Source organism: Drosophila mojavensis, unplaced genomic scaffold, assembly GCF_018153725.1.
Source record: "Drosophila mojavensis isolate 15081-1352.22 unplaced genomic scaffold, ASM1815372v1 contig_136, whole genome shotgun sequence".
Classification (NCBI taxonomy): Eukaryota; Metazoa; Arthropoda; class Insecta; order Diptera; family Drosophilidae; genus Drosophila; species Drosophila mojavensis.
In genome coordinates, this window is record NW_025318667.1 from 22,444,300 (window position 1) to 22,456,327 (window position 12,028).

At 40.5% G+C, this 12,028-nt stretch overlaps 1 protein-coding gene across 4 annotated transcripts in view; it reads left to right on the forward strand.

Annotated features, from left to right (window-relative positions):
• The window catches only part of LOC6584477 (Kv channel-interacting protein 1), a 115,177-nt gene that overhangs the window by 78,617 nt on the left and 24,532 nt on the right, over positions 1–12,028 (forward strand). For 3 of the 4 annotated variants that reach the window (XM_032732128.2, XM_032732127.2, XM_015161549.3), the window contains one exon: positions 9,150–9,341. In XM_032732128.2, coding sequence (XP_032588019.1) covers positions 9,150–9,341 — 192 coding nt within the window. Of the gene's footprint in view, positions 1–9,149; positions 9,351–12,028 lie in introns of all 4 variants that reach the window. The other variant, XM_015161550.3, reaches the window with a different exon arrangement.

A 12,028-nucleotide genomic window follows, 5' to 3' on the forward strand; every position in this document is an offset into this window, starting at 1 on the left:
TTTATTATTTATTATTTATTATTTATTATTTATTATTTATTATTTATTATTTATTATTTATTATTTATTATTTATTATTTATTATTTATTATTTATTATTTATTATTTATTATTTATTATTTATTATTTATTATTTATTATTTATTATTTATTATTTATTATTTATTATTTATTATTTATTATTTATTATTTATTATTTATTATTTATTATTTATTATTTATTATTTATTATTTATTATTTATTATTTATTATTTATTATTTATTATTTATTATTTATTATTTATTATTTGTTATTTATTATTTATTATTTGGAATGTATAGCCCAAAAATGAACAGACAGGAAACTAGATATGGATGTGTCTGCCTCTATTAAGTTCTCCGATTTTAATGGCGCACAGGTAGACAAAGCAATGGAAGAAATGAAAACAGAAGAGCAGAATAACGATGAGCTGGAATGAAATATTCGGAGATTGCAGCTCGTTTTTGCTTCAGCAAATTCGCCTTTTCGTCCTTTGAGTCCCGCATTGCCGTTGGCTGCATTTTATTGTTTCCTTCTCCTCGGGCCAAATGGGCTGCCGATGCCAGCGATGCTCAATCTGCCAATCGCCAACGCCATTTGCAACAACACTCGGCTACACAGCTGCGTCTCAATTTCCGGCTGAGTCCATTTACTGGGGCTGCCCTTGGCTCCTTCAGCTGTTGTTGTTTGTTTGTTTGCCTGTCTTTGTGTGTGTCCTTGTCAACAGTTTTTTCTTTGCTTGAGCTTCGTTTGGCATTGCTGCTGCGTTTCACTGTACTTCATAATTTCTTCATTAGTTGCCGCGCCCCCCCACTCACGTGCCGCCCATCGCATTCACCACGTAATTGAATTCTGCGTCTGCATTTTGTGGTCGCTCCAATTTGTGCACTTTATGGCTAACAAATGAAGGTCCTTGCAGGACCTAGCACAGACGCTCACTTGTCCAGCTGTAGAAGCGCGACTACCCACCTACACACTCAAACCCGCCCCCACCCCCACCGCCGCCCATGCTTTTAATTATCATTTCATTATTCGTTGTTTGATACTCTATACATCATTTTTAATGGGAACTGCGACATCTTAAGTGCTTGTCTCGCTGCACAGGGCTCAAGTCAGTTGGGTGGCTGGGTGGCTGGTGTATTGGGTGGTTGGGTGGTTCGGGCAGCTGGGGCGTCTTCTTGTCGGCAACTACTTAGTGCAACACCTGCAGCTGCCACCTTTGAAGCCCCATGCAGCTGACTATCTTGACAGTTGCGCCAAGCGTCCTGCGCTCTGTGCCCTCTGCCCTGCTCCGTTCGCCTTTCGCCTTCCGCCTTTCGCCTTGGCTCCTCACGCTCTCACAGCCTTTCACGGGCATTCAGCCGAAAGCGCAAGGATGCCAGGACACTTTGTCCTTTGTCTGTCATGTTTGTGTTTGTGTGTTTGTTGTTGTTTTGTTCGCCTCTTCTCATGTTGTGTTTTTCCTTTCCTTTCCCTCGTGTTGTTTTTTGTTTTTGTTGTTTTTTTTTTTCGTATTTAAGTGTCAGGGCTACCGCATTTTAATTTATTTAAGCGCATTTCTGTGCGGCTTGCAAATGAGTTAAGTGCATTTCGTGCACATTTTTTTTCATTTATTTGAAAATATTTTCATTTCGTTTTGTTTGCACAAAAGTTTTTGCATTTATTTTTATCTGTGTGCGTGTGTGTGTGTGCGTAGTTGTTTGCTCGTTGTTGATAGAGGTGAGTTTAGTAGCAGCTGCTGACTTAACTGCAGATTTGGTAGCTGCTGCTGCTGCAATTAGTTGGTAATTGTCTGGCCAACAATTGCAGCACTCTTAAATGCGCAATAAAACAAAGCATCCACACACGCCAGCAGCAGCAGCAGCAGCAGCAGCAGCAGCAGCAACAGCAACAAAAATAACAACAACAACAACATCTGCAATTGTTTTACTTTTGCAACATTGTGACGAGCACGCGCCACAAACTTTATCCTTCGCATTTCCTCTTGCAAAATATTACACATACGCCCAGTGCGCTGCTACCACAACAACAACAGTAATAACAACAACAACAACAACAACATAAATGTATATCCACGGCCGTAAATTGTACAGCATTTTAGCGTGATAAGCGCAGAGCAACTGCCCAAGTGGATTTTTGCTTCAAAATCTTATTACCCGAAAGGCGGTAAGAAACTATAGCCGGCTAAGTGGATAGGCAACTGCTAAAGTAGTTTAAGTTTCAGCTAAAGGAATAACAACGTGAAGGGCACTGCGCGGATGAGCCGAATAATATAGTGTTGTATAAGTTGTGAAAGGGTCTTCTGAGTATCGTGTACGATAATTTAATATAGAGCAGAGAAAATTTCATTAAGGTATATCCATATAGAGTTGTGAGAGAATAATGAAAGAGAGAGAGAGCATAGTCTTCTAGTGTGGAGAATTACGTTCAAGTCACGGGGTCTGAATTGAGAGAGTCGCTTCAGCCGAGGCGCAATGATCGTTGTCAAAGGAACCGAACGTGTAGAGGCGATGCGAGAGACACAAAGTTCAATCGGCATTTGAAAAGAGAAAACACAACACACAATTACGACTCGTTCCATGCGGAACGTAATGGAATTAGAGCAAATCAAATGAACTGTGAAATGTCTGCTGCCGACTCTTATACAATATTCTCTTTACGCTCAGACAAGTGATAAGTTTCACTTCTCTGCTTTTGGAATATACATATATGAATATTATATTTAATATAAATATTATATGAAAGCGTCTCGGGAGCGAGTGGACTTGAGTGATATAAAGTTAACTTCCCTGAGCTGTTTCTATTCCACAAATATATCAGCTCAATCTTCTTAGACAGAACTAAGATTGTTGCTTTAGCAATTCCTACTGTTTATAAATGTAAAATATTTCCCATATATTCCTTAAACCAAACATTAGTTAGCTTACATCATTTTTTGGAGTAAGCCAATACAACCCTATAAAAAAAAAAAAATAAAATAAAATAAAAAATACATAGAAATAAAAAAATAAAAACAAATGCAAAACTGAGCAACAGACAAAGGAATTTAATAGGAAACCTTGAGAAAAGCTATTTATACTCTCTATGTGTATCCAAATAGATATTGGCATATATGGACACGTTTGCTTGTGCTTGATAACTTGCTCATCATTTGTCGAACAGGAGCAGCAGCAGCAGCAGCAGCAACTGAACAAGCAGCACCAGCAGGAGGCAGACAGGCAAACCAGCAACAATATCTGTTTGTCTTTTACGAGGCAACGCGTTTACTTAGTTTTAACGATTTCATAAAATTTTTTATAGATTCTTTTCGTTTTGACAGTCAGCCAAGTTATTTGCCAGCTTTTGCCCTTTGGCTTGCCATCCCACTCACGCTTACTCTCTCTCTCTCTCTCTGTCTCTCTCTGTCTCTCTCTTCCTTTCTTTCTCTCATGCTGTCTCCTGCTTGGCAAGGATTCGCTTTAGTTTGCTACGCTTGCAGCTCATTTTAATGATGACGACGAATTGCTTTGAGTTTCTTTTTTTTCCCTTTCTTTTCATTCTTTTATTTCATTTTTTTGGCAGTCGCTTATCAAACAGAGAATGTAAAGCTATAAAACTGCCAAAGGCGCTGTCATATACGTGTGCGTGTGTGTGTGTGTGCGAATCTAATCTGTAAACGCTTCAATTGAGCTCGCAATCTTCAAAAGGATTATTGAACAAGGGCAAAGAACAGACTCGCTTAAGCACGTAGCACACATCATTTGGTAGCTCACAAACAAATCTCTCTCTGTCTCTTTCTTTGTCTCTCTCTCTCTCTCTATATATATATATATACATATGCACTATATTTCTTGTATTAATTTATACTATGCTACCCAACCGTTGGGCGGTGCACTTATCGACACTCGGTAAACTTGAAATTGAACGAAAGTAAATATTTTTGCAGTTGCAGTGGGGAAAACAGCAGGCATGTCTAATAAAAAGCATTTTCACAGTTGTTGCGTCGCCCACACAACCAACCGCAAACACCCACACACCCGCACACACACACACGCACACAGATACTGAGGCTGATGTGGTTGGCAGCAGCATGCAAAAATATTTGCGCTTGGCTGACGGCGGCTGCTGCTGCTGCTGCTGCTGTTGCGCGACTGCTGCAGCGGAAACGGAAACATGGCACCTGCGCAGCCACACACACACACACACACACATACACACACACACAGTCACTCACACATGCAACCTGCAAGCCGCAGCAATGCAGCAAACAAACAGACAAACAAACCGAGTCGAGATAAACAGGAACTTATTATGCGAGCGCATGCAAAACTGCAAGCTGCAAGGGCCGCACATACATACATGTCTATCCCACTCTCCCCCACTCTCCCCCTCTCGCTCAGCCGCTCTCCCGCTCTGTTTGCTTGTTGCGTTATCTGCAATTACAATGACAACAGGAGCGCAGCTGGCGGCAGCTTCAAGCTCCACTCACGCTCGGCATTTATGTATATTGTTATGGCTGGCAATTGCCACTGACCACGCTCTATTGCCGGCTCGCCCACGGTAGGGCGTGGCATGTGGCCGCCCACAGCTAATGTGTCAACGTGCGCCATGGCACACGCAAATGAGCGGCCTGTTTGCATTGGCGTCGCAATTCACGTTCTTCACACCTTGACCTCAGCAGGAGTAACAGCAGCAGCAGCAGGAGCAGAAGGCGTTGCAGCAGCAGCAGTGAAATGAAAACAAAAATAAACAGCAAAAGTGTGGCCTGCCTTTGGGCATTGCGAGACTCCAAGTCTGGCTGCGTACTCTTATACCCTGCCCCTCCACCTCCCCCTCCCTCTACCAATCAGCCAGCAACAGCCCCAAAGCACAGCTGCAGACCGCAACCTCCAAATGTCTGACTGCTCTCTGACTGAGGCCGAGGTCGCACAAATAGCTTTGTTATGCTCGCAAATAATTTAGACATTTTGTGTGAATATTTTTGGCTGCTTTTTGTTTGCCAACTGATAATAAAACACAGCCACACACGCACACACACACACAAAAATATTTGCGCGTGTGTGTGTGAGTGTCAGCTGGGGCAAGTGGCAACTAAAATTCGTAGCTAAACACAAACGCCACATGAATATATATTCAAATTAATGCATTTCGTCAACTCGGACTACAACTGCCAGCTGGCAAATGGCAGCTAAGAGATGAGCAGCTATCAAAATTCCCCGAGTCTGAGTGCGCTCGAGTGCAACAGCACTGGCCACGAATTTAATGCAGGTCGCATAACGAACCAGAGCCAGAGCAGCTCAACAAGAGCAGCAACAATAAAAATTGCATTTCATATGCAGCGACAGCTCTAAACTCTAAACTCTGGCTGCGACAGGCAGGTAATTCAGTCCAAATATATCAGCAAAAATAATGTATATACATAGGTATATATATATACTTAAATTTCCATACCAATATCATAGACAGAGTAATCTGTAGTACTCGGCTGAGAGCTAAGCAACTGGGAATAAGGTCGAATCCTTAGACTCGACTTTTATATAGCGTTAGAGCTTTAGAATAGAGTATTGCACTATTCCTTATGCTCAACTCTTTTATTTTAGTTTAGCGCTTGGAATAGTGAAATGGCTTTTTCTTCATGCTCAACAATTTTATTGAGCTTACTATGAGTTTCACTATGAGTTTTTGCAGAGAAATAAAACTTAATTAGAGTTTAGAGCCTTAGCTTCAAACTCTTGGGTTTCATATTATATTATAAACTTGTGTAAGATATGAAGTAAATGCTTCGCTCAGCTTCGGGTCTCACAGCATAAGCAGCTGCGAATCATAAGGATGATTTGTGTAAATTAAGTAAGAGATGAATACAATTACAACTAAGAGTAACTGTAGCATTATACAACTATCGAATGAATAATTTTAGGACAGAAAGAATGAACAATAGGTAAAATTCTAAGTAAAATCTTAAGAGCTTTAGAGATTGAGCACTGAGCACTTAACATGCCTTAGATGATGCCATTTAATATGAATCATAGTTCTATATATATGTTTGTATAAAGCATAATAAAATATGATTTCCATTCAAGCTGGGCCAATGGCAGCCATAGTTCTTATAAGCTGAACCCATGGCAAATGGTATCTCAGGAGGTATACTGGCTGTGGGGAAATGTATGTAACAGGCAGTAGAAGACTTTGTTGAGTCTATAAGGCTTATATATTCTTGATTAAGACAGTGACTTGAATCAATCTACCCAATCCAATCTTCACTTCATAGAAACTGAGTTGACTATCTCTCTCTCTCTCTCACTTTCTCTATATTTATTTCTCTCTCTCACTCTGTCTTTCTCTCTCTGTCTCTCTCTCTTCTCTCTCTCTCTCTCTATCTCTACTGAGCAATCTCTCTCTTTCTCTCTGTCTCTCTCTCTCATTCATCACACCTCGAGCACTTTTTGATTCTCAATAATTATCGCAGATTTTCCAATATGGGCCCACAATTTGCAGCTGGGAGTCATTTAAATATTTGCCATATATATACAAATATATATATGGCCATTCTCTGCCAAAAAAATGGAAAAGAAAATGCATATTAAACAAAGACTTTGCATATGCATATGCATGTGTGTGTGTGCGTGTGTGTGTGTTATGCCAACGGGCATATACAAATTAAAAACATTTGAGTGAGCATAGCACACGGCCAAATACCCGGCAAGCTAATAACTTTTTTTGTATTTTATATACACATATACATATATACATATTGAAAATGCTGTTGAGATTGAAATTTTTGATTCAGTATGAGCTGGTTTTAAGAGCTGCCTTCAATATATGTACACACATATAAATATATTTCAATATGCATGGCAAATTGCCCAATCTCTTTGTGCATATACATATAGCAATATGGAGGGAGAGAGAGAGAGAATATATGCTTGCATTCCAGATACCCATGCAAGTCTAACTTCAGGCAGTTAAACTGAGCTCGGCGCATTCGCGTCGCGTCGCGTCGCGTCGTTTGTTTGTGCTAAATATGGGCGTAGCTAACAAATAGTTGATGTGCTGCACCGCCTGCCCCTGCCCGGCCAAACTCATCTGCATTTGCCAACGCCGTCGCCTACTCGGTCTCCACCTCCACCTCCACCTCTGACTCTTCTACTGTTTCTTTTTGGCCAACGCCTTCCGGCCTTCCGGCTGTCTGCCACAATTCAGTCGCAGCGCATGTTTCATGCATTTTTAAACAGCCATTTGTCAAGCGCGTGAAAAGTGTTGCCTGTTTTTAGGCATACTCCCACACACACATACACACACACACACACACACACACACATGGTTGCCTGCAGCTGCTGTCGGTGTACTTATGAGCTGTGCAAAACTTTTAATTAACCAAAATTGAGGCTCCACACAGCAGCCACAAAGACTTTTTTTTTTTGTTTTGTTTGTTAGCAAAAAGTCAAAAAGGGGCATTTACCTTGCCTTTGGAGCAAAGTCACTCCCTCTCTCGCCCTCTAGCTCAAAAGTTGCAGATTCTTTGCCATGCAAACAGAGTCTAAATATCAAAGAAGAAGAGAGAAAAAAAAACTACATGAAAAGCCTGAAAAAGTTTCGCGCTGCGACAGGCCAAGTACTTAAGGAAGTTGCAAGTCAATTCAGCGCTAGAAGCGACTCAAAAGATCAAAATCTCGCCAACTTCTACACGCCACATAGAAGTCTGTATGTGTGTGTGTGTGTGTGTTGGTGTCTTAGGCAAACGAGCTGCCAGGTAGTCAGCAAGACATACTACGACAGACGTACACTGATAAGAAAATACCTCACGAAATCTACCTCCGGCTAATGACACGAATTTCACACAAAAATGCACAAATTTGGGCAGCTGACAAAAGCTGACACGCGACTGCTTGAACTTCTTTCTTCTAAATTTTTTGGGTTTTTATCTTTTATCAGGCATGCTTCAATTTAAGCAAAATTTGTGATTTATTAGTACTTACTGCAAGTGTGGGTATTGGGTAGATGTGGATAGGCATAATGTATTAAAGCAGATGAGAGATTGAAGCTATTAATATGGACGGAGATGGGAAAAAGAAGGGACGGATGCGGAAAGGAAAGGGTTTCTTTCTAAGAAGCAACAAATGGAAAAAGTTTACGTTGCTTAGAAAGTTGGAGCGAGTGAGAGGGAGAGGGAGAGGGATAGAGAGAGAGCAATTAAAGGGAAAAAGCCAAAAAACGTCTCAATGTATTTCTGAGAAAAACCGGGATGAAGCAAAACGTGGACTGTATTTCTAAGAAAGAGCGAAGAAAGGAAGCTGTTTTCGAAAAACATAAAAACAAAATTTGTGATTTATTTAGAGCTAAAATTTGATTTTTGAAATTATATAAAAAAAAGCAAACACTGAGAGAAAATCAGATTAGGTTCGATTATATGAGAAAGAGTAGAAGAGACTCTGGGTGATATAGATAAAGAGAGCTATATGTCTGATACAAGGAAAAGGCGCAAGGAACTGTCTTTTTGAGTGAGAGAGCAGAGAAGGGGCTCTGAAAAAGAAAGGCTCCAATTCTCAAATGTCTATATAAACTTTATTGAAATCCTAATAAGGATCAATAGCGCAGGTGAAATACGATAATGATATATAATAAGAAGTTAAGGTGATCAGAGAATAATTTATAAAAAAAATGAGGTGCCTTACAAACTCATATAAGTAGTTGAGTCTTATAAGCAGCTAAAGCTCCATTTTAACCGGAGTCAGTCAATACATAACTCGGAGAATGACAAATCGAAATTATAGCTTCGAAATTTCTCAGAGCTTCAACTCGATGCATCTCTAAGATTATACCGAGTCTATCTCTCTCCTTATCTCTCTCTCTCTTTCTCTCTCTCTCTCTCTCGCTCTCTCTCTCTCTCTGCATTCCCCTTCAACTTGTTCAATTCCTAAAACTGTGCCCCAGTTCTGTTCACAAAAGAAATGTTTATTTAATTTCATGGCTTGTAGCTTAACAATTTTTTGATATTATAATTAATATTCCACAGCTTTTGCTTGATAAAAAAAAAAAAATAAAAAAAAATAAAAAAAGAACAATTCACTCATGCATTGCTATCACTTTTTTCTCTTTTCTCACTTACCGTTTTATTCTATGTGCTTTGTGGTCCATCGATCGAATTTCCAGATTCCGAACTAGAAGAATTTGAGACGCCGGCGCGCTACAGACCAGACTCACTGAGCGCCCTGAGCCGGGCCACCCGCTTCACAGAGGACGAGATCAAACGAATTTATCGGGGTTTTAAGGCTGAGTGCCCCACGGGCGTGGTCAAGGAGGATACCTTCAAAGTGATCTATTCGCAGTTCTTTCCACAGGGAGGTTCGTGCGGTACAGTATAATTTGTTTCGTTAACATTTGTGACTTGAACTAGTGCATTACTAACGCCTGCCCATTTATGTTTTCATCATTCCAAGCATTATTATTATTAGACGAAACATTGGTCAATTGCATTTTTGCTTGTAGCTCAGTGTGCCTTAATCTTGCATCTGGCAGCTTGCGAATCACGCTCAACTCGCCATCCAATTGAGAATCTGAAAACTTTGAAATTTTATAAATAAATCCATTTTGATATTTATATGTATATGTATATGTGTTTATATGTATGTATATGGTTATATATGTTAAGAGTTTTTGCTCTAAGTTATTCTTAAATGTGTATGTTTGTGTGTTTGATAATGCTGGAAATTCTATTAGAAAATATTTGATAAACATCAATACATCCATTCAACTGGCAGACAAGAGGCTGACACACTGACTGCGAAATACCCGGACTTAATTCAGTTCAGCTAATTTTTTCTTGATACAAAAAAAAAAAAAAAAAAGAATAATTAGACGATTATTAAGATATCTTTTTTGCTTAAATGTGTATAAAACGCAGGGTATTACTGACTGACACCATTCAATAAAAATATGCCAAAGAGTCTGTCTAGCCATGCCCGTTTATTTTTAAATCGAACAGTTTTTTCCTGAAAATTTTGAGACTTTGAGGAACACAAGCTTTCGTTTTATTATCCAATTATTAATATATAATAAATATTTTATCTTGTCTAAAATACCGTAGAAGCGACATAGACTATATTTAATCAATGATTTCAGATCTCTCGACTCATGCCCATACTCGAGCCTTATTAAAGAGAGTATAAATTTGAGCTTGAGCATATATGCCGTTACAGTGTCATCATAATATTGCACTTCAAACAAATTTTTTAAATATAAAAACATAAATTAAATAAATAAAATAAATGTAGTAGGCCAATAGTAATTGAAGGGATAGCACTATGGGCAAATGTCGATAATAACGATCGATAGTAACCATAAACTAATCGATAGTTGATAATGGTCTCGGAGAGCATTAGCTTCAGAACTAGGACTTGCTAGTCAGGCACTCCACACAGACACACACACACACATCATTCCCTCTCTCTCTCTCTCTGTGTCATGCATGCACTGAAAATCATATGCTCTTCGTAATCCACATCGATACTTCACTGAAGTCGTTGGGCAAACAGGCTTTCAGAATGAACAAAAATCGTGATCTGTTTTGAATGCCAAACTGGGCGAAGCAAGACCCTTGACATGGCCATTAGTGCTCGGACTGAGCCATAAATTTGGCAATTGGCTCACTTGATTCTTATTGTTATCTATTATCGGGCCAATGGGTTCGGCTGGCCCGCATTCAAATGAGGCCAGCAATTGGCCGAATGGCAGCCATGAATGGATGCTACTGCCAATTGCCGCTGCCATTGCCATTGCCGGTTTTATCGGCATTTGAGGCTGGCCTATTCGCCTGCCTGTGCTGTCCGTTTGTCTGTGCCTGGACAGCCGGCATGCGGACTCGCACTCGGACTCGGACTCGGATTATCGTTAATATTGGCTCTTTTGTGCCGGAGGCAAAACAAAGGCTGGCCCCGCGTCCAAATGGGGTAAGCATTTACGTATATGTTGATGCACACGAGATGATGAGCATGAGCGGGGCGTGGGCATCCGTCCCACAAAAACCAGTTATGCACACGCACCACACCGCACCGCACCGCACCGCCTCACGCCGTCCCGCTGTACATTTGCCAGCCCCAAAAGCTACGCGTCCCACCTCTAGCCTAGTCGCAGCGTAGTCAAGCGCGCACCCTTGGCTTGTGAAAACTGAAATGTTGAGAGCGCAAATTAGCAAATGTATAAAAAGCAAAATCATGTTTCACAAGTCGCGACTGGGTAGGGTTAAGGGAGCCGTAGCCTTCTCAGCCTGGGCCACAGCCCGAGCCAGGATCTGGGCTTTGGCCTGGGCGGTGGCTGCCAGCGCCGGCCAAGGCAGCAGCCCCATTCAAGTTTAACCCAATCCACCCACTTGACCTCTTTTGAATAACAAGTAAATTTGCTCATTTACTTTGTAGCGCGCCGGCTGCTAAAACATAAATTGAAGCCTTGGCCACAAAAACCATTTCTGGCCGCACCGCGTCAATTCGAGGCGTGGCTAATGAGCTGCTGGACACCAAACAAACTAACTAGCGTACTGACTATGCCCACTGACTGACTGATTGACAAAAGGCCCACGCCCCCATTAATGAGCAAACATCATGGCTATGGCTTAACCCTTGACAGATGTACAATATTTTGTTGAAGAGATGAAAGCTGAAGAGCCGAAAGTTAAGGCTTTAAAGTCGTTGAAAATGTGCGGGATATACAAGGGGAACGCAGTAAACTGAAGACTTATAAGTGCTAGATTATTTCATGCATTTGGGCTGCCACGAGAAAAGACCCTAGACAAACTCAAGAGATGAAAATTAAAGCTTTAAAGATGTTGAAGTTGTGAGGGATATACAAATGGAGTGAAGTTAAGTGTAGCTTATATATTATAATATCACAGTTGAGCTGAAAAGTCCCAAGGCTTTTCGCCTGCTCCTAAGCAGGGCAAAAGATTTAAAGCTGTAACAGTCTTGAAGCTGTTTGGAATATTCAAACGGAGTGAGTTATACTACATATAGCAAATTTGATATTACATAGGCCTTTTG